This window comes from Lonchura striata, chromosome 2 (assembly GCF_046129695.1).
Source record: "Lonchura striata isolate bLonStr1 chromosome 2, bLonStr1.mat, whole genome shotgun sequence".
NCBI classification, from domain to species: Eukaryota; Metazoa; Chordata; class Aves; order Passeriformes; family Estrildidae; genus Lonchura; species Lonchura striata.
The window spans coordinates 28,431,461-28,454,959 of record NC_134604.1 but is presented as its reverse complement, the minus strand read 5'-3'; the positions used below and the strand labels follow the sequence as shown (position 1 = coordinate 28,454,959).

General features: G+C 35.6%; 1 protein-coding gene across 1 annotated transcript in view; it reads left to right on the top strand.

Annotated features, from left to right (window-relative positions):
• Window positions 1–23,499, top strand: part of SPAG17 (sperm associated antigen 17) — an 87,139-nt gene that overhangs the window by 48,593 nt on the left and 15,047 nt on the right. Inside the window, exons 19-34 of the mRNA XM_077781247.1 lie at window positions 1,153–1,338; window positions 2,848–2,929; window positions 4,193–4,429; window positions 5,669–5,780; window positions 6,318–6,443; window positions 8,426–8,536; window positions 10,857–11,071; window positions 13,704–13,824; window positions 15,596–15,951; window positions 17,682–17,820; window positions 19,111–19,304; window positions 19,595–19,748; window positions 20,894–21,048; window positions 21,461–21,637; window positions 22,446–22,561; window positions 22,736–22,866. Coding sequence (XP_077637373.1) covers window positions 1,153–1,338; window positions 2,848–2,929; window positions 4,193–4,429; window positions 5,669–5,780; window positions 6,318–6,443; window positions 8,426–8,536; window positions 10,857–11,071; window positions 13,704–13,824; window positions 15,596–15,951; window positions 17,682–17,820; window positions 19,111–19,304; window positions 19,595–19,748; window positions 20,894–21,048; window positions 21,461–21,637; window positions 22,446–22,561; window positions 22,736–22,866 — 2,612 coding nt within the window. The remainder of the gene's footprint in view (window positions 1–1,152; window positions 1,339–2,847; window positions 2,930–4,192; window positions 4,430–5,668; window positions 5,781–6,317; window positions 6,444–8,425; window positions 8,537–10,856; window positions 11,072–13,703; window positions 13,825–15,595; window positions 15,952–17,681; window positions 17,821–19,110; window positions 19,305–19,594; window positions 19,749–20,893; window positions 21,049–21,460; window positions 21,638–22,445; window positions 22,562–22,735; window positions 22,867–23,499) is intronic.

Below are 23,499 nucleotides of genomic sequence, written 5' to 3'. Positions count from 1 at the left end.
AATAACCTTCTCCCTGCTGAGCAGATATATGATCAACAGTTTCTCCATGCAAGTTTCCCAAAGCAGACTCCACCTACATTGCAGAAGGTGGGAGAGTCTTGTATATCTTGAAGCTGTACCTGAACTGTGCATTCCTGCCTTTGTACATGACCTACAGGTTAATTCTCTTGGACATACTGCTGCAATAAGAACTGATTGCATTGTCTACATGTTCATACTCAAAAGCCTCTACTCCACTTAGAGTTTTTGAATACAATTGAATCATCCTGAACTTGTAAATACAAAATTATCATGAAGATATTATATATACTCAGCAACTGAATCCAATGCATGCTTCAAATGCTCCTCTCAATTTTGCACACATGAAGAATTTTACTTTCACGAATTGAAATACAACTCCAAATGAGGGCTTGAGTGGCAGTTGCATATAAGACTCCCAGGCTTCCTCCTTTCTTGAAAGCAATTGTTTAGAGTGAGCTACTTTAGCAGTCATTTCAGACACCTTTGGAAGATGAGACAATGCAACTGCAGATACCAGCAGCAAACTCTGGATCAGTTTGTCTTTCAGTTCTCAGTTTAACTTAATTACTACCTGTGAGTATTCTTAATTCATGGCAGGTTATGTTACACTGATTCTCTCATCTGGATTTGGATGACAATTTCCAAATATCTTTCTTGTCACACCAATAAATAAGAGGTTGCATTATATACAATAACACTTCAGTTTCTGAATGAACAAGTAAAGCATGTTCTAAAAATCAGCATCAAAAACAACTAAGAAAATAAGTTATTCAGTGGCAAAAGAGTGGGGATGACAATGAGTCTGAGCCTTTTGGAACTGAATGTCTTGAGGTTTTCTGATTTCCTGGATTTTTCTTTAGCAGGTGTTCTTTGGCAGACAAGTTTCTTATATTTCTTTGCAGAAAGGATAAGCAAAATTCCAAGTGTAACATGTACTAAGCAAATACCAGCTAAGTAAAAGTACCAGTTCCTGTAAAAACTGAGAGAAATCCTTTCAAATACAAGTCTTGTCTCAAAGATTGTAGAATAATACTTGTATAAGAAACTGAGAAGCCAAGTGATCTTGTTTGACCTGAAATCATATTAGTGAATACCATATTATATTATATAAAGGGATATTCTGCTTTTCAGGAGCTATCTTGAGGTGGTGGCCAACTCTGTTGAAGATTGGGTGAAAGAGGAAGAAGCTAAATACCAAAAAGAGAAGATAGGTAAGCAAATAGAGTCTTTTAAATTGGAAAAAGCCATGGCAGAAGGGCCTCTAGGACTGTTTGCCAGCACTGTCAAAAAAACTGGCTTTACTAAGAAGGCCAGAAATGGATATCTTTTTATTGTATCCTAGTAAATTAATTTTTCACTCTAAGTGCTGAGACACAGATATGTTCAGAGCAGAATTGCATATGTTTTTTCATAGGATTACACTGTTTTGACATCTATATAGGCATAAATATGTTTTGGAATTAATTAAATGTATATATTTAAGTATTCTGTATCTTTATCTGTTCTGAAAACTGACAGCTTTACATTTTCAATAGCTGTGCTTATCTAATAAGATTAAGGATTGCATGTAAATATGTATCTGTTCAGATGACTGAACATATGACGAGGTAAGCAGTAGTTAAAGCTGGTAACACGATTCAGGAAAATTCCTTTTTAAAGGGCAGGATAAAAGCTGGAAGCCATAAGCTGTGGGCTAGAAGCTAAAACTGGAAACTTGAATTGACAAGACTGCAGAGCAAACTTGAATTATAAGCGACATTTTGGGTTGCGAAAATAGCAAGCAGTTCATACAGTAACTGTTGATAGAATCTGAAAACCTCTATTGACAAAAAAGAACTTGTGTCAAAATTGTCTACTTGTGTATTTAAATGGTAATAACAATGATTTGTTTATGTTTAACCTTTGCTTTCTTCCCTTTCTTGAGAATGCACTTTGAAACCTCCCAGGACTAGCAGTTAGCATTTACAAAAATAGAAACATTACTTCTCAACTCAGTTAACATCTATGATTATAATTTGAAACTAAAAGTACAGTTATGACTACTAAATCATAATTTGTACATATCTAGCTGTCACAGGAGCTAGACTGAATCTTGCCCATGTGATGCTTTGTGACAGTTATGATTCATAGACTACTTGCTGAAAGGATATAATCACCTCTAGCTGGAACATGCAGATGGGGAACGGTGTCCTTAGGTGTTTTCAATTTCACTGACACTGCAGTTTCTACTTTATCATACAAAGTAATTTAATAGAAGTTTCTGGTAGTGTTAATTTAATATAGTTTAAATTATCTTTTCTAGAAGGTAAATAAGGGTTATCCAAGCATAGTATAAAACTACACTTATAGAAGGTACTCTTTTCATAAGTCATAGATGCTATAAAGCTGTAATAGCAACTGAGGCATATGGTGAGTGTTTCTTTAGTGAAGGTTTGAAGATTCAGATAGCATTTATTCGGGGTGTTTTGTCCTGAAAGGTTGCAATGTGTACGACTCTGGTATTGAGCTTGTTCTGGCTCAGTTAAAAACAAACACTGCCAGAGCAAAGCCTTCAATAGCAAGAAGCAGAGAGACAGTCTTTGCACATTATTGATATATTATTTAGTGTATTTGGTCCCCAGTTATGAGAATCAAGTTTCTTCTATTCTTAACAGATTTTCAATTTTATTTCTAAGTATATTTAAGGTTTATTTATTGTACAGTTGTGCTTTCCCTATTTTTAAATATACATTTTTATTTGCACATCTTTTTTTTCACCATTTAAAAAAATTATTCTATTTTCCTGTATTTATAACCTCACTTATTCTCCCTTTCACTTTTCAAAGGCAGCACAACTCAACCTGAGAATGTAACAAAGTCTCAATCCAAGAATGAAGAAAGTCTCATTATCAGAGAAAATTCTCTAAAGGTGAGGCAAAAATATTTATGTTTCCGAAATGGACTAGATTGTAGTGCTTTCTTAGGAAGGTAAGGCTTTGTTGTTTACATAGGCTTGACTGAGTCCTCTTAGTTTTTCTGCTCTGTTATTTTTTGTATATGTTATTTTCTTTAATTTATTCCTTAATGATTGTGAGTTGTGTAATGTTATTTTCTTAAGAGACAACTATTTGGAGTTAGACTAGGCATTCCAAAGCAATTTATAGTTGCAATACTATAGTGAAGTATAGGAAGTGATTTTAAAGGTATGAAAAGATAAGATCTAGATTCATGGAAGTACTTGTGTACCCAACTATATTTTTACTGTCTACAGCTCTTTGAAATTAGGGAATGTAATATGGTACCTCAGAGTTCCCTTATGTCAGAGAATCCCATTTTATAGATTTAGTCCATGACCATTCACTACAGATTAATTCACTAGTCCGGTTTACACAGTAAATTTCTAACTGAGGTAGGGATTAAGCACACAGTTGTTTTGGTGTTAGCAATGGTACTATCCATTAATCTGCACAAATCTACTATTGTTGATATTGTATTCTCCTGCTTTTTTTTTTTTTTTTGACTCCTCACAGACATATTATGTCTCATCTTCCTCGCAGTGTGTTATGCTGTGCAGTTCAAGTCCTAATGTGGAATGTAGATAGGAAATTAGGTTAGCTGTCACAGCTCAATTTAGGCTAATGCCTGACTTGTAGTTCTCAATGCTTGCCATTTCTTCCCCAAAAATGCTTCTCCTTTAATATGTTTAGATTATAAAGTGCTACAAAACCCTAAATACTCCAGAAAATCTCAAATGTCTTCCTGATGCAAGCTGCTAATTTTGGCATTGACACTTCATTCCTCTTTTTGTAAAAAAATAAAATAATTTTATCTCACAGTTGCATTTGGAGAATAAGTTAATACCAATGAAGCATTGTGGTTTGATGCTAAACATTGTGGAAAAGTATTCAACAAAATCATTCTCCTGTGACTGATTTTGTAAGATATGAATAATCACCTGATTCATCTCCTTTGGTCAACAATGGCTGCTGTTATAGATTGAATGAATCACTAATTTTGTCCAAAATTTGGTGCATAATATTGTGAGACTTTTGCCACATTTGGAAATGTGGCTTAGCTTAGAACTTTGATTCTTTTGGTTTTGTTTGCTTCTACTCTTTTCAGTATGCACATATGAAATATCTTGTGGTACAAAGATAAAAACAGTCTGTTTAATTCCTGATGTTGAATGTAGGCTTGGAAGATTGAGCAGGACCGATTACGAGAGGAAGAAAAAAAAGAAAAGGAAGAAAAACAAGAAGAGGAAGAAAGATTGCTAAGTAAAAAGAAAGGATGGGATACAAAAGATAAAGGAAGTAAAGAATCAAACAAAAGACCTTCTGAAGAGAAGTATCAAAATGAGTCAGCAAAAGCCACTGAACTTCAGGAGGATCATAGCATTCCAGAACCATGTTCTGAGAAAGTTTATAAGGTAAGGAGTTGTATTATTATACCACATTAGAAATGTGCTAACTATATAGAGAGTCGAGATTACAGCAGAGCTATTAACTATTGTGAAATTTGAGTTCAGGGCAAATTAAGCCTAACTGGGTCTTGTTACCTCTGTTGTTTCAGCAGCAGATCCATTTCTAAAAGTTTTAAAAAGCAGTTCTTGATGTTCAAGATTTTCTTACACCAGATTTTTTTTTTAGTGAACACAAACATAAGTTGATCATGTTGAGATTTTTGTGGGAGAGGATAGGAAAGAGGAACTTAAGAACTTGTCTTATCTTCCACAACAAGGAACTACTAGACCTAGTTGAAATTTGACTGTCCATACTGGAAATCACTGTTTCTTACATTTCCTCTTTCAAAATTCATGTTCTTGAAGTGCCCTAATCTAAAATATGTATTTTTCCCGTATTTCAGAAAGTAATTCCATTGGCATGTGTGCAACAGGAAATGCAGAGCTCAGATCACTCCTGGAGATCACATGAAATCTAAACTGTAATTGTGCTTCATGTCCCTGGCAATCCCAGGAACTCATGTCTAAACAGTTCAATGGACACAGCAGGTCCCCTTTTTCTGCCTGTTGCACTAACAGAGGGAGCTCTTCACTAGTTTTGTTCAAACAGTTTTTCAGCAGTTTGCACCACCTTATATTTGTAGAGTCTGTCTTGCATCCAAAACTTGCACACATCTATATAATTCAGTCTATATTTGCTTAAGTACAGACTTCAAACCCAGAAATAGATGGCATTTCAGTCTGAACTGATTTGAATAGTCACATAATTTTTACCATCTTGTGACATTCTGGAAGGCATAGCAATCTAACTAGATTTACAGTATCTGAATTCCAAAACGTAGAGAGTAGAAAATTGAATCTTTGCCTCCTTTATGTGATCCCATGGCATTGTACTTTGTCTCTTTGGACTTGATCAGAACTTTTCTTTCTCTCACACTGTATGTTGACCCACTGGTCTACTTGCTACTCTTCAGTTTTCATGATAGTTTTCACATGTAATAAGTTACAAAATTTAAAAACTGGGCAATTATTTGGATATGATTATAGCATGCTAGATATTTGCTCAAGGTTTTTTTATATTAGTTAAATAGCTAAGCATAAGATGTTGGGCAGTGCAGTGTGATCCTGATGATCTGTCCTTCATTTACCTCTATCATGTGTACTGCCTTTCTCATTTACAAATAATTTAAAACGTGTTTTTTCCAGTTCCATGGCTACAATACAGGGGAGAATATCATTCAAGTATCAGGAACCAATCAATATCTTTTCCCATCCGATGGAGGACAGATTCAAGTAGAGACTATACAGTTTGTAAAAAGTAATTATTTGGTTTTTATGTTTTTCTTTGACTCAAGTGCTGACTGATAGAATAATTTCGTAATCCATAAGTGCTTTTTCTTGTCTCAGCAGTAAAAATTCAGTTAAAGAAATTAATTATTGGGTTCTACCACACTAATATTTACAGTTACCTGTAATATGTTAACAGTTGATAGATAAATGAAGTGCCAGAAAACTAGAAATGCAGAAAAATCAGTTCATATTTATTTGCTCAATGGCAACTGATGCATGATATTTCCAGAATATTCAAATTATTTTTCCAGTTAAATGCAATATAGATATGCAACAGATTCTTCTGCAGACTCTCAGATTTAATTATCAGGAAGTTTTTAAATATTTAGTCTAAACTCAGATAACCTTTATTTTGTCACCTTGGTTTTTCTACTACATTATTCAGTCCAATTATGAGTATTTTTCTTTTTTTGAGTGCTTTAAACTAGCAGATGCACTGTTTATTTGCATCCAAATAAGTTTGGAAGCCTGCTGGAAGCACTAACATTATTCCATTGCTTTACAGAAACTTTGATAAAGGTGAAAGTTATGAAAGACAAGCACAATTTCTTCATTCATATCACAGACCCAAATGAAAACTTCAAAGAAGTTGAAGAGCAAGAAATTAATGAAGATCAGCAAATCAGATCAGGTTAGTGGATTGATGTCACTGATATAAAGAATTAATAGTTTGATGTAGATAATAATTGGATGCAAAACTTACCAACTAACAGAAAACATATTATTACTAATGGCAGAAAGTAAGAAAAGTCAGTGTTTCATAAAATAAAGTAAAAATCCAGTTGGCTCACTTAAGCACTGTATAGAGAGTTCTTAGGAAGATGTAGAAGCACAGTGCTGGTCAACACATGCAAACCAGTCTCTTTTCCAAAGCAAGAAAATCACCATTCCTTAAGAAAATAGTTTTCTTCTTTAGTGGAGGACTCACTCAGATCTTCAAGTGGCCTGAGAAAGTCTAAGATGAAAATTGAATCCTGCCCATTGTGACCAAAGTAAATATCTGTCCTTGAAAGGGAAGATTTCCCCTTTTGATGTGGACCTCCTTTTGTGGGTCAGATGACCATAGCATTATTGCCTCCTCAAGACCTTTGCTTTGAAAACAGCTCTTTCTGCAATCCTGCAATTTCTATGTTTGGTTGACATATTGTTAATACTTAGAAAGCATTGAATCCAAATCCTTTCTGAGCCCAGGTGAGAGTATTTCCAAGAAAGATTCTAGTTTGTAATAATTTGTGTATATGTTTGCCAAAAGCATTATGGAATTCCTGTCGCCAAACTGAAGAGTATTGGGAGAGGATAACTTATACATATTTGCTCTCTTCATTATCAGTGTTTGAAAACATCCTGCTCTTGCTTCTCCCCTTGTCTTACCAGCAATGTAATTGTAGGTTGTCTTAATACAGAATTTACATCCCTTCTATGGACAAGATTTTTTTGTCTGGATTTCTGACAGCTGACCTGGGGCCTGCTGTATAATTCTGGTGTGTGCCAGACAGTACTGGCATCACCAGTGTGTGAGTATCTGAGACAAGTTGTATTCACTGGACACAAGTGTGAGGCTTTCATCCCATATAAACAGGAGCACATTATAGAAAGGCAGTATGGAAGAAAGAATTAATCCACTCTGATAGTTGTCAGTGTCTGGATAGTACAGTGGTAAATGTGTAAAGGAGTTGAAATTCCAAAACATCATCCTACAGGTGGTATTCAGCAGTAAGCATTGCAATGACAGACAAGAAATAGGAGCAGACAAGGTCTCAGGATATGTCCCATGTTGATGAGTTGAGGAGATAAATTGGCCTGCCTTAACCTGCTTTTGTAGTCTTCTCTGCTACTCCTCACCATTTTAAGAAGCTGCTCCCCATATGGGAAATCCCAAGTTTTTCTCTTTAAGTCAGCAGCAGCTAAAGTAGAGGCAAGGTAGGACCTAGTGTCTGGGAGGGGCGTCTTGCCTAGTTCATGTGGTTTTCACCATGACATACTCATCACATGACACCTTGATCTGCCCCTCCATGTGAATTTGATTCCTGATCCACTTTTACAAATCCCAGACATGTCTTTGGATTTAATTTCTCAACTTTTTTGTCCTTTCTTTTACTTTCTCCTCCAAGTATAAACATAGAATCATAGACTATCCTGAGATGGAAGGATCCCTCAGGGATAATTGAAGCTCAGCTCCTGTCCCTGTGACAACATGTGAGGGACAGTGATTTTTATTAATGCATAGGCCACATGCAATAGCAATAGGCAGTTTAGCATTCTTGCCAGCCAAGAAACAAGGATCCATAACTCCAGAACTGGGTTATTTTGCTGCTTAAATTCCATATGATCTTACACTAGTTGTTTGTATTAAGCCTGTTTTTACACACCTAACTTATTAGAATGCTATTTCTGGATAAAAACCACAGGTGTATTGCACAAAACTGACTATTATATCGTACCCTAAGAATGGAATGTTGGTTTTCCTTGCTCTATTTAGTCTATTTAGGTTAGTCATCCTCACTGAGGTTCCACTTCTCACACCAGCCATTGGTTTACAGGTCAGGTGGTTGTGGTATGTGTTGCTGTCTTAATTTTTTTTTTTTTTTTTTTTTTTTTTTTTTTTTTAAGGAGAATTGAAAAATGAAAAGGAAGCTGTGAGCAAGTTTGGATCTTTTTCCTCCACCTTGGAAAATGGAATCCAGCTGTCTCTGAGCTATTATGGACCTACAGGGGAGGAATCAGGTAAAGTAAGCAAATAGAAGAGGATATTTGAGAACCGTAGGGGGAATTTATTTCCCTTTTTATTTTTTTTCCCTTCATACACTCCTTAACCCAATAATTTGTTGCGTGCAATTCTGCCTTTCTCAGCAGCTGTTACTACATGGTAGAAAATTTTCAGCAAGGCTCAAAATGAGATTACATTGTCAAGAATATTCTGTGATTCAACTTTCAAAATGGAGGGAGGTCTCCAAGCTTTTCTGCTTACTGTGAAAACAGAGCAGTGCAAGTATTGTTATTAAGTAGCCCAGCAAAATCAGCCAATTAATTTGAGCCAAAGAAAATGTGATTTGCTGAGGAGTCTTCTTGGTTTTCCAAGAAATAATATTTTTGTAAACTTATATAGGCGATTATGGAACTTTCATTTTACTTTAGGAGTTGGACTTAAGGTTACAGTTGTGCAGACATAATGAGGGATTTCTCTCAGCCTTTCAATAAACACATTCACCAACTGGAAGCAATTGCTTCAGAAAACCACAGTGAAAACAGTGTCTGCTTTTACCAAGAGCTTTTTGTTTCCATTACATTTGAAAGGCCACTGAAACCATCTTATGGATAAAAGTTAAACCCTTCTCTGATTGAAAATAATTCCAGCATTTTTCAGCTCTTAAAATATGAAAACATTTAATTGAATGCATCTTTGTGTGGACTGTGGTAAACCATTCAACTCTACACTCAGTTTTAATTGTTCAAATATATTTTACAAATAAATTACTAAAAAATAGACTGTTTAGACTTGGGTCAAGAGAGCATTCAAAACAGTAGCCCACAAAAACTTGGATTATGACATAAAAGAAAGACATGTCTGATTAAATACCTACATTTCAGCTGTGATGTTTAGTTTTTTCTCATTCACCATAATCATCCTATTCTGCATTAGAATAATCCTTGCCATGTTGAGCTTTATAGTGTTGCTAATTGGTATTCTTTGATTGCTTGCAGTTTTTCTGTGATCTTTTGCTTATGCCAAATTCCCATGGGTCTTTGTGTTGTAAGGGCTCAGAATAATTCTGACCAGAAATACACTCTTAGGTAATTCTCATATGCCATCCATCCCTAATGCAGAATCATATACCATGAAATCTGCAATTTCTCTCCACTGATCAGTTTCATTGTGTGCAAATTACCCTTTTTCCCTGCAGTACTGAAATAGTTTTCTGGAAACTCTCTAATTCACATTTTTCTTACTGTTTTTCATACTTTATCTAGTTTATCTTCCTTTTAGGGAAGCTAAGGTGACAAAAGGCCTCAAGTTGTTTTTCCGCTTTATGCAACTTTTTTTCTTTTAGGGGGCAGATGTTAATATTTCTTCAAGTTTTGAATTTTTCTTTATTTTCTCCAGCATTATCAAAGGTTAATTTCTGATCACCTTGCATTTATACTAGAAATAATCAACTTGTCTCTTTATGAATCTGAGACTGCTTGAGCACCTGCAGGGCTTTTGATTCTGGATACTATAGAACATCTGCACTTGGTCTTTATATTTTGACAAAATAATAACAGTACAATTCCAAGTCCTAGACATGTGAATGTGTCTTTCTGGAATTTTACATCTCTATCAAGATTTCTAAACGTACTTTGTCTCAGTCTTGACAATCCACTATTTTTCACTGTTACCCTCAGAAACCAAGTTCTTATTTTTGGCATAGGTGAAATTTCTATGTAAATAAAGTGTCAGTTTGTTGAAATAATTACAGAAAATGTAAGTTTTTGTTTCTTTTATTTTCAAGAAATTGTTTTGAAAGGCAACATGACTACTTCCTGTTGACATGCCTAGCAGGCTGTCCTAATGCTTGGCTTGAAGAATTGCAAGAGTCTCATCAAGCCTAGATCATTAGAATCTTTCTGAAGAATTATAACAAAATAGACATATGTATTACAAAATTTGTAGAGTTAGTCTGTGCTGGATCAGTCCATGATAAAGCACAACACAGTGATATTTTACTAGATACTAAATTCAGAATGTCTCTGCTTTTTAAGTATTCTGGAAGTAAAGAAGAATTTTTAAATTGTAATTTATTTTTGAGGTAACAACCAAGTGACAACTTGTGGGAAGCAATAGTTTAAATATGTCTTTTAAGCTAATAAATTGTCAGTCTGTGGAAAGATTTTCTAAATACTCTTATATATTTAGTTCCTCTATTTGAAATAACAAACTGCCCCACTGAGGTTATTATTTATAAGGTAAAATTCAGTGTATAAAATCTTTTTATAAAATAAAATGTGGCCATCTACATTTATTAAGCTTAAATACATTGAAAATCTTGCTTTTTCCCTTCCTTAGATGAAGAAACAGATCTTGTCTTAGCAAGAATTCTGAACATCCCTTCTGTTCATCTTCCGACGGTAATTCCAGAAACAGTTTCTTCTGTTACACCAGCTCCAGGAAAAAAAGATAAGTCTGACAGAGGAAAACCAGGAAAAGCTTCTGCCAAAGGAAATCATGGCAAATTAGCCCCTTCATCACCTGATGATCTGGTACAGAAAGAAGAACAAAAGGTGAGAGAAGAGACAATATCCAATCCAAAGAAACAAAATAAAAATTCAAAGCCATGAACTTCTGTAGAAAGAACATATATTCTTCTCAGAGGGCTTTGAGCTGTGCCTTTACAAATTCCTAACAATTTGTGGTGCCCTTAAGGATATGTTTTACTCTTTCAGTTGTTCTCAGATGTACATATTGGCAGCTGTTAATGAACTTGGTCTTTATGACTCCGTGATGTAAAGCAGCGAGTCTGCCGTGGCCTGCATTCTTTTGTCAATTTTGGCTTTATGGTTCCAGCTGTTACATTGCAGGTGATCAAGGGGCTGGAGCACCTTCTCTGCAAAGACAAACTGAAACAATTGGGGTTGTTCAGCCTGGAGAAGAGAACACTCCAGGAAGACTTTAGAGAACGCCTTCCAGTACCTAAGTGAGGCTACAAGAGAGCTGGAGGGTGACTTTCTACCAGAGCTTCTAGTGACAGGAAAGGGAAAATGGCTTTAAACTGAAAGATTAAGATTAAATATTAGAGAGAAATTCTTTACTGTGAAGGTGATTGAGGCACTTGAACAGATGCCCAGAGAAGCTGTAGATGCCCCATCCTTGGAAGTGTTCAAGGCCAGGTTGGATGGGGCTTTGAGCACCCTGGTCTAGTGGAAACTGTACCCTGTCCATGGAAGGGGGTTGGATCTCAACAATCTTTAAAGTCCCTTCCAACCTGAACCATTCTATAATTATTAATATCTCAGTTACAAGAACTGCTAAATTTTTAGTTTAATCAAGTAGATTTTTTTGGGGGGTTCCCAAAACCCATATTCAAAAGTCTAACCTACCAGAAAATTAGTGAAGACAGTTTTGCAGTATCTTGCTCTGTAATTTGGTCTTTCCAGCTGATAACAAGCCAGGGACCAGCAATTTGAGGAAGTTACTTTAGCCTTTAACTGAAGTACTTCTATCACAGTACAGTCTTCAGAAAGAATTAATGAATCTTTGGAAAGCAGATTCTGAATTTCTGTTGTGAAGTAGGTTTTAGTACGTCGTGGTTGAAGTAACACTGTGGCTGTTGTTGCAAAACAGATTCTGTGCCTATCCACAAAAAGGGCCCCTTGCCTAATTTCATCATGGAAAGTGGTGTAGGGAGTTGCCAAACAGCACTCAACATAACATTCAGCAATTGTATGGCACAAACAAACCCTATAGAAAAATAACCCTGTAATTAAAAATTCTGTCAGGATGACTTTTAAAACCAAAAGGCTTTTAACTACTTGGTTTGGATTACTTTGGATAGAGCATATCCATATTAGTGCATCCAGCACCTGTCTGTGTGAGTCTGCAAATATTTTGGGGGACAGGATTAGAATCAAAATCAGACTTGACAAATTCACAAGAACATGGTCTGTAAAATAGGATGCAATTCAGTAAGAATAAGAGATAGGTTCTACAATTACTTATAAATAATCAATATATATCTACGGAATGGATAACAACTGTGTCAGTGGCAGTTCTATAGAGAAAGGTCTGAGAGTTGTCATGGCTCACAAGCTAGCCATAAGTCAACAATGCCATCTTCCTGTGAGAAGGGCAAAGACCACTGAGATGTGAATACAGAGGAGTATAACCTGCTAAATATATGAAGTTATTTTTCTTTTATGGTTGGTAGAGTCTCAGTTGGAGTATTGTGTCCAGTTATAGACACTGCACTGCAAGAAAAATATGGGCCACACTGAAAGTTTTAAGGAAAGCATGAAGATTACAGGTCTAGAAGACTTAACCAGTGGGAAAGATTTAAAAGAATTGGTTTGGGTTTGTTTAATCTGGAGTTGAGAGACAGAATAGACTTCTACAAAGACCTAAAAAAAACCCATCATCTATTATGTGAGCTTGTATCATTATCAGAGGTATTTAGAAGTAAACCAATTTTCTGCAGTAGTGATTCAGGTCAATTAATGGAAAAATGTCAGTGAGGCTAAGCAAGGTAAAGCTCTTGGAACAGTTTACCAGGCAACCTCTAGCCCTGGAAATTTTTAGAATATGCTACATTAGAATTTCTTGCTAACAGTATAGTTATACTTCATTATTGTTTTTACCATTAGACAGAGACAAGTAAATGACAGCTGAGAATTAGTTGTGCCCTATTCTGTGACTTCTACCTCATGATGCTGTGACTACAATCCTAGGGTATTGAGAATAGCCTTAATTACCAATAGTATTATGTAAATTAACTGTAAAATACACAGCATATTTTATGCAGAACAGGTGGCAAAATATCTGCCATTTCCCCCCTATATTTGTATTCCTAAAAAGCAAGAATATGGGATAATACCAGGACAAGTTATCTCTGTTACTTATGTCTGCAACCCAAAACTTTTTTAATCTTATGACTCCTGGTATAGTGTAGTCCATTGTTACATAGTTTTTTGAGGGGATGATTCTTCAAGCTGAATGAAAGAGGATAGCATATTCAAAGAAAATAACTAATGTTTCCACTTCTGAATCCATAAACTCTAAAAATGTTAAATATGAGTGGTAGACAGCACTTTAAAAAAAAGTCTTGTTAAAATAGAATCTATACAGACTAAATCTGTACTCTATTTTTTCTTTATTATCTTAAAATGTGAAATATAAATTAATTAATTTTTCATTCTGTAGATGGAAACGCAAGAACCAGTTTCCCAAACACAAGAGATGTCAAATGCTCCTGCTTTTCCAAGTTTGAATGCCTCCTGTCCCAATGGACTTGTATTAACTTTCCTTGGTGAAAGGTTTCAAGGTTAGTGTTTTGAGACACTGCAAAGTAATTATTTCTTCATTGATGGGTTTAGATGTAACTAATGTTTTTAATGTCAAGAATGCTAAGTCTGTCATAATGTTTATTTCATAGTATTTGCAACATGAATAGTATGGTTTTATTCAAACAAATATGAAATCTAGAATTACAAGTTGTTGAACATAAAAGATTGAGGGCAAGGAAGTAGCAACCCTAAAAAGCCCTTGGGAGTAATTTTGGATAATCATTTGACTATACACACAGATTGGAATAGTAAAGAAAAACAAGCAAATTCAATAAATAAATACATATATATTGAGGAATCTTGAGTGATAGCAGGAAGATGGTCACACTACCTGTGTCTTTCACAGCATATGTATTTAAGCCCCCAAGACAAAATGTTAACAATTTGAAAGATTAGGGGAAGAATGACAAGAATGATTAAAGCATCAGAAGATGTATCTTATAATGAGCTCATTTCACCAAAGAACTCAATTTAAGTACCAAAGAAAAGGTCAAAGGAATGACTGGTGCCAGCCTGGAAGTACAAGAAAATAAAATCTTGGTGATAGCTTGTAAACACAGTACACAAAGTTTTACAATTTTCAGGGGCTTTAAACTGAAAACCAGGACTTTATACTAGATTTAAGTTATACTCATTTGGTAAGAATGTTGCACTTATAAATTGTAAAAATTATTAACAAAACTAACCAAGGCTGTGATGGAGTCTCTGCTGCTGGTTGTTTTATAATCAGGGATTTTTGGTTGCTTTTCTAAAAGATGCAATCAGTTTCAAACAGGAATTATTTCACAGAAGTCCTTTGGTTTATGCCATCCAGTACATACAGAGAAAACACTCAGAATAAGCCTGCCTTTATCATTGGATTTCCTTTAGAAGACTGATAGGGTATATGGATACTTTAAAGCTTCCGTGCCTGACAAATATTCTGCAATAATTATTTTTTGCAGTGTTTTTGAAAATCACTATTAGGTTCATCTTTGCATGTTGTAAACTGTAGTAAATCTTGGGCTTTTTTAGTCATGCTGTTAGGCTTTGAAGCAGAGAAATGTGAATTTTGTTATCATCTAGTTAGTTCTAAAAACAGCCATGTACAGATGTCATTTAATACCTGTGTACAACAAATCTGTACAGCCTGTGTGCTTTGATAAATCTGGTATGAAGTAAAGAACATGCAGAGTGTTCTCAAACATAAATAGTTTGTCAAGAAGCATAAGTTGAAATGCTGAATAGTTGAGGTGAACAGAGCAATTACAGACACTTACATGGAGTCTCTCAAAAAAATAACCATAATTATACCCCTTAGCATACTCAAAACACTGCCAGCATTTAATCTAAGAAATTTACTTGTTCAAGCAGACCGAATATATTACTTGGGTCTCTATGCAAATTCAAACTTGGTGAAACTCATTTGGGTTTTTTTCACCTTTATGGGCAGTTAGGGAATTCCTCACACATTATGTCAGTCTTCCAAACGTTCGACATCCATAATAAATCCAATCTTCAAATTCCCCTTGTTTTAATTTGGAAAGACATCCACCTTCACAAGAGGATGCAGAGTTTCTGAGTAGGTGACTGTTTTGAACTTTGCTCTGAAGTCAGGGTCAGTCTTTTACTCTGTGGATTACAGATTCAGCCAAGGAGGGATAGTCTTAGCTAAAGCTGCACATCTTCTGTGGACACTATGATGCTGGGTGTGTAGCAATGTTTGAATGTGTACTACACAGTACTAAGTAATTCAAAATTTGCTTTCAGATTTGAAAGGTGAAGCCACTGCCACTGAAGCAAAGGAAGAGATGGTAGAGGAAAGTAAGGCCAAAGCAGATGAAGGAGAGAAGGAAGAGGTTATGCCAAGTGGAGAGAAGGAAGACGTTATGCAAAGTGGAGAGGAGGAACATCAGGTTACAGAAGGTGAAATAAAGCAGGAAGACACTAAAAGTGAACAGGCTAAGCGACCTACTCTGGAAATTCTGGTTAGACAGAGTTATCCCCAAAAGGTAAAGAACTGTCATCTTTATTCACCTCCAGCAAGGCAAACAGAACAAGAGGTGTCAAGAGTCATCACTAGTCAAGGAACTGTCATAAAGCACCTGATGGATGGATCTACCCAGGTATATTTGGTATAATTCATTGCAAGCAGTACAATTTAGTACAGTTTATTGTAATGGAAAGTCGTTACCCCAAAACTTGTTTTTGTCTACTGAGATCGAGAGATGTCCAGTTTGTAGATGAAGGAGTTAAGTAATGCTGAATTATGCAACCATGTCAAGACTAAAATACTCTTGGCTTTGTTCCGAGTCAGAACTTAGGGAGATTTAAGTATGAAAATTTCAGGCATGAGAAGGTTTTAGGCAACTTTGTAATTAGAAAATAGCTGAATATGGTTCAGAGAACTACATTCCTAAACTTAAGCTTCTGAAGTGTGGATTAGTTCAGCTTTGAGTGTTTTTGGCAATATGAAAGCTTTCATATCTTTTTTTTCAGTTTAAACACTCATATAGGATCCAGAAAAGATCTGAAGTGTTATTCAGTCCCACAGACACCTTTATGTATCCTAAATTTTCAGGAAAAATTCTGTATGTTACTAAGTACCTGCTTTGTTTACACGTATTTTTGTTGTGTAGAATTTTGATACAGTTTAGGTGATATAGGCTGTCTTTGCAAATACTATAATCAATCCACAAGCAACTTTTTTTTAAACACTAAAACTCTACATGTAGTTAGGAAACAGATGAAAAGAGGAGTCATCTAATTTGACTCAGAATCTGTTAAAATAATTCCTTATTTCCTGAATTTCTTTTTCCTGTAGTAGACGACAATGCCTAGTGTAAGTTCTTTATATTTATTCATCACACTACTTGTTAAAATATTTAGCCAGGATTCCTGAGAAATGTATCCATTTCAAAAATAGCTACTGTATGTCTATATATTTACAACATTCTGTTTCCTGATAGAAGGATGTAGATTTTATGTGCCTAAAATGATTTCACAATAGTCTTTGCTTAAACAGATTATGAGTGCATCCTTCTTTATATTAACTTCATGTCTATAAGTCATCAGAAATTTATTACATATGATAAGCATTCAAAACTGAAGAAATATTTAATTCCTTGCAGTAACAATTTCAAGAGTTGTTTCTATATGTTGTCCATTTCTTTTCTACATTGTACTGTATTTATCAATTAATTTAGGGATGGTTGGAGTAATTCTAGAGTTTATCTGACACACAGAAAACATGCATAACAAGAGATGAGTGTAATGGATCTCAGAAACCAGACATAATTTGATAAATAACCAAGACTTCTTTTTGTTGACTATCATAATGGCTAAAAAATTCACAGCAGTCCTAGACACATGGAATATCTCAGTACAGATCAATATGTCAACACAGATGATTTATCACTGACAGGACACATGGAAATGGCTCAAAGGAGCACTAAGGGAGGTTCAGGCTGGACATTGGGAAACATTTCTTTACCAGGAGAGTGGTCAGACACTAGAACAGGCTTGCTGGAAAGGTGGTTGATGCCCCAAGGTTGTCTGTTTAAGAGGCATTTGGTCAAAGCCATTGACAAGATGCTTTAACGTGGTCAGCCCTAAAGTGGTCAGGGAGTTGGACCAGGTGATCATTGTAGATCCCTCCCTAACTGAAATAGTCTGTTCTATTAATTCTCTTTAAGAAAGCTTCTTTATTCTTGTATTAATTCTTAGGGATTTTACTTTTTTCCTCTCCATCACCCACAGTATTCTAGTGACTATCACATTTGTGACACATTCTTTTAAGACTTAGTAATTGTGTTTGGATTTATTTTTTACCTCAAGTATGTCCTTGATTCTATAGATTCTGTTTGCTGATGGCACAGTGAGTAATAGCCCCGATTCTGGTCCTGTCCTACCACCGCCTACAATTCCAGATGAAATATGGAGGAAAACTCCCTTATCAGAATCAGACCGTTTATCTGAGACCAGCACTAAGAAAGGTAATATTTCTTGTGTTTTGGACAGATATAAAGTTAGTAGGGTTAATAATACTTAATAAAGAGCATATTTCTTTAGTGTGAAAAATCTGACTTTGTGAAAATGCAATTTTATCTGTACTCAGCTGCTGCATACTGCTATGTTACCTTCATTGCAAATAATTTCTCTCCTACTCCAAATTTATTTTTCTTCTAATGTGGTAGGACTCTAGTAAGTAAAACGTTGTGTAAGAACATCATTGTATCAGAGTGAACACTGAGTCTTTTAAAAGAAATCCTTGTAACTACAGTATTGTTAAATCCCTACTTTTGTCTTATAGTCTTTTTATTAAGAAGTGCTTCTCTCAAAGAGGATGCATTTTTCTTTCTCACTCTGTGTATTCCAAGGCACCTACTATTGGTCATTATCAATTAGTTGGTTGGACTTGTGCTTGGTGGTAATATAGCCATTCTTACTGTATTTTGTTTGACTAAGAAAGAACTAAATAATGTTTACTTCATACCTCAGAGTGTAATCTGAGACCACTGTCAGTATTACTTATTACACAGAATAGTTTTGGCCTGTCATATTAACATACAATTTATTGGAAATAGGTGAATAAAAATTGCTGCCAAAGAGAAAAGTGTCTCAAAAAGAGACTTTGAGCCAAGTCCAGTCCTTTTTCTTAGGATATTCCTTTAGGTACCTGAAAAGATGAGAACAACTCTGATAAACCGTTTTCTAATATGAATTCTCAGTATCTGTGATTAGTGTATGTCCTTTATTCCTTGTCCTTTATTTATGACAACTTTTTCACCTTCCTTACATTTCTTCTCCTCTGCTTATTCTTGACAAATTTATAGTGAAGAGTTTCATCCCCTTTTGGTGTTGGGGATGATTTTTTTGCTAGATATTTGTTCTGTTTCAGCCTGCTCTCTGGAATACACTCTTGTCTTTTGCATACACTTAGTCTATTTTTCCTGAATATGGGAGACAAGAGTTCTCTATAACTCTATAACCAATAAGATCTCTCCAATTGCCTTTCAGAATTAGATTTTCATCCTTTTCTTCTGATGCACCATAATACTGATAGCATTAGCATGCTACTTACTTTTTCTGTAAGGAAGCACATTAGATAAGGCTAGTTTAAGATCATGTCTTTGAGTAGTAGGAGTTTTAATTTTCTTCTAGCCTGTTAAATAGTTCATTTTGCAATTCTGTCAAAAGCAATGTTCACAAACTCTGAACTTTACTGGTTTTGTCTTTTGCCTTAAAGAATATCAAGTCTGATACAGAAATGTTTGTTTCTGCAGGAAAAGGCAGCGACAAGACATCCCTAAACTCACCGAAGTCTGAGGAGTCTGAAAAGGCCAGTTCTACACAATCTAAGGCAGGAACCTGGATAACAACAACTCCATTAGGCATTCGAGTGGGCACAGAGGGTGCCACAAGAATGGATATGAAGCCACTCTTAATGTATCAGGCCACAGACCCAGCTGATGGAACGGTATTAAATGCTTTGGTGTTACTGTAAGACTGTCTATAAGCTAAGAGACAGGGCTGCCATCACATAAATTGTAGGATTTATTCTTAAAAGCATCCTACTGGTTGTGTTGCCCTGTTAGAAATGCAGTAGATTTAGATTTTGAAGAAAATGTGATTCCTCTGTCTCTGAAGTAGACGACAATGTGGTAGTCAAGCTTCTTTAGAGCTTCAGTCCTGGTGCCTTATATTATTGTTGCTGCTGTCACAAGTATCACAGTGCCAATATAAATGAGCGGTCCTTCATTCTTTCAGATTATGACTGTACGAGAAGATGAAGTGGTAATTGTTGAGAAGCCAGGTGGTGACAGAGTAGTAGAACATGCTGATGGTACCAGGATCACAACATTTTATGAAAAATGTGAAGACCTTTCTGTGAAGACCTTTCCACACCTTAGAATGGAAACAGGTAACATCTAAAGGGGAGCACTTATTTTTCTTGTACTTGACATATCTTATAAAGCAGAAAGTTGTCAAAATATATACTAAAGGTGGCTTATACCAGTAGCCTAGAGAATAGATCCACTAGTGCAGTCTAGGCTTAGTTTGTTTGCTTCCTTTCAGCAGTATATTCAATGCAAAAATTATACTGTTGCAAGTAATTAAATGTCCTTCTTTCATATCTATATGGTCATCCTTCACCATGAAACCACAGTGCCAGAGTTTTAGTGTGTTCACTGTCCTCTCTCCACCTGCCCTAATAATAACAAGGAAGCTTCTTTGAGCTTTAACTGAAGAGGTATGTAGGGATCAAGGCATCTTTATATTCCCTAGTGAAGCCATGGACTCACCAACCTTGGAGATACTAAATATCTGAATATAGCTGTGGAAAATGTCCTGCCAAGAAAAGTGAAACTTATATTTGCCTGATATAAATGGGGATAAAGGTCATCTGTCATTCTTCTGGCTGGTGTTTTACTCTGTATAGCTGCTTCATTTGCAAGACAAGCCCTGTCCTCCTTAATTAAAATGAAGGGGACACATTTACTGTGTGGGTGTCTGGACTGTTCAAACACAGTGTAGGAAAAGACCATTACTGAGTTAGCAGATGTTCAGGAACATCTCCCTGTGAGATTTTAAAAGTCAAAATCCCTTGAACTGACCTATCTCTTCAATGAAAAGGCAATAACCAGATTAACATGCCTGTTTTCATTTGTTTTCCAAGATTTGTGTTGCTGAACAGGAATTTCTTCACATTTTAGAGCTTGTATTACAGGCACAAAGAATTTCAGTGATCCAACTTGTATATTACAAATATCCAGATCATTATGGTTAATACCATACTTGATACATTGGAGTGTACTTTCCTGGCCAGCTACAGATGATTACAGATATTTTTTATCATTGGGTTTTCCTATATTGAATTTGCAGTCCAGAACTTCAAAGGTTGTATATTGTTTACATAACATAAAAATATGTGATAAAGGATGCTATGATGTTTATGAAGGTCTTGCACTGAAGAGATAAAGACCAGCACTATGAGAGTGAAATTGAATCCTAGGACATTTCCATTATTCATGTGCTCCTGTCTCATTGTTCTGTATTAATTCTTAGATGAGCCCTCAGAAGCCATCACAAAGAAGCTTAAAGGTACACAAGTAGAGAATCCTGAGTTTGCTACTGTTATAACAAATTGTGAGGATGGTACCTGTTGTACTATCTTTGGAGATGGGACATCTATTCTAGCAAAACCACAGGGAACATATCAGGTGGGAATTATTTTTAGTTTGTCACAGTGACCTTTAATCTTTGTGTTCCAAGTCCCCTGCCATTAGCTGCTCTCACCTTCATTACCTACCTTCTCTATAGTCTTCACTAATCCTATTATTCTATCTCTTTCATACTCTGCCAATGTTTAGATACTTACTCACAAATCTACAGTATATTTAAATAACAGTCTTAAATTTCCTGAAGTTAAATATTACAGACACTCAGATCAGCCTACCTCTTGGACCTCATCTTCCTTCTTTCTCCCCCTTTGATTCCTCTAAAGTGGATGATTCAGTATTGAATATCGGAAAGCTGTTCTTTTCATTTGTATCTGTTCTTCATTTTCACAGTACCTTTAAATTAAAATTTTCACCTTTGAGGATTGAATCTCTTCCCTTTTTGCTGTCATAGGTTTTACCCAGCAAGGGAGGCTTTCTTTTCATTGATGAAGATTGCTCAGCAGTTTACAGCCATGAAGTCTATGATTCCAGCAGCAAGGAAGGAGAGAAACAAGCAGGGAGATACATTATGAAACACACTTCCAGCACTATTTGTGAGATGATGGATCCTGAAGGAAATACATTCAAGGTAAAATACATGGAAGAAAACAAGTTTCTGCATTCTAATTTTATCTTATAAACTTCTCTCAAAGTAAAATTGTAATCTTGTAATATCTAAAGTAGCCAGAATCAGGTCTCTGATATCTTCTTGACTAAGTGATGAATATCCTTTTTAATAAATTTTTCCCTATTTAGAGAGACTGAAATAGAACATGTGGTGTACAATTTAGCTCACCTGTAAAGTTCTTTTAATTAGCATGATTTGTACTATAGCAAAAAATCAGCTCTGCAAGTGAGGATTAAAAATTGAGTGTGTCAGATTCAGTTCATGGACTATCCTTTGAATCACCCTTATTTAAATTGTATCTTGAAAAAGGCATTATTATTTCTTTTTATGTAATTGTTAGTTATTGTTTGAATATGTTAATATTCTTTTGTTTGAATATGTTAATGTCACATTTGTTAATAAACACATAGTATTTTCTAGAAGGAAAATACTGTAGAAGTTCACTTAGTGGGTATACATCAGTGTCCATCTTGAGTATAGTTACCTGACTTGACCAGGGAGTATTTTTGTGTAACAATCCTTGGGAATTTATTAAATATCAGCATGTGATATTAGTATTTATGATACAGGATGTCTTTTGAGAAATGTTTTGGGGGATTTTTGTCTTTTCAGGTTTTTTTTATTTCTTTTTCCTGTGAGTTTCCAGTTGCCCAGCATGAAATGTGTTTTTCTGTCTCTCACTGGGCTAGGTTATGTTAAAGTTCAGCAGCAAGTCACTATTTGAAAAGAATCTTTTAACTCAAGTAATTTCACATAATTTCTGCTATAGGTCCTGGCAGATGGCAGCACAGATGTGTGCATTCCCAGCATGGGCTCTGAGGAGGACAGAAGTTCAGCAGCAGATGATGTCAACAAACCTATCACTGATGATGAGCATGTCCCCAGGTAAACTGCATTGTATTCATAGGTTAAGACTTTCTTTTCCTCACTACACAGTATTTTACAGGGTTAATGGATTTGTGCTCCCTTTGTTCAGTCCTCTGTATCTGCACATTTGATGCCATCATGTGGGAGTTCTGCTTTCTTGATAGAGCCCCATGTGTGTGTTTGGCTGTGCAGGTTTTTCATCATCTCTGCGGATGGTTCTGGAACGGAGCTCCTGCGAGAAAAGGATGTACACAAGTATATGGCTGAGGCCTGCAGTGATCCTGCCACTGTAGTTTTGCAGGATCCTGTACAAGAACAGCCAGGTAGAAAATGTTTCTTCTCTGACAGACTACCAATAGAAAGAATTTAAAAGCTTCAAAACTCTTATTTGGGCAGGAAATGTTTATACCCTTGTAAACAAGGGTTCACACTTCTAGGAGTGAAAGAAAGGAGTTTGGGGGAAAACTCTGGGAAGCAGAGAATTAACTGAAGGACACTGTTAAGGGATAAGTGAACAAACAAATGGCATATCTTTATCCACTCTCAGTCACACAAATAAAAGTGATTATGAAATAAATATATTCTTTGTGTTTATCATTTAAAAAATTGAATGTTCTCACAGTCTCCATTAATGATGTAGCAATGAGGACAGTGATGCCTGATGTTGACCTTTAGCCTGTCTGTTGGAAAGGATACATATTAAAAAGCTGAAAAGACATGACTGGATTAGCCAGTACTACATGGTACCAACCACCTTGCAGCAACAATGCAAGAAATTATGTCCTGGAATTGTTGGTTGTCATTGTAAAGGTAGTTGGAGATGCTGTGTTTCTATAAAAGACACTATGGTGTAACAGGTAGATGCTAACAAAAATATATCTTTAAAAGAAAGTATGGTCCTCCTGGATATGAGGGGATGATAAGGGAAGTTTGCTTCAAGACATAAAGTCCTAAGA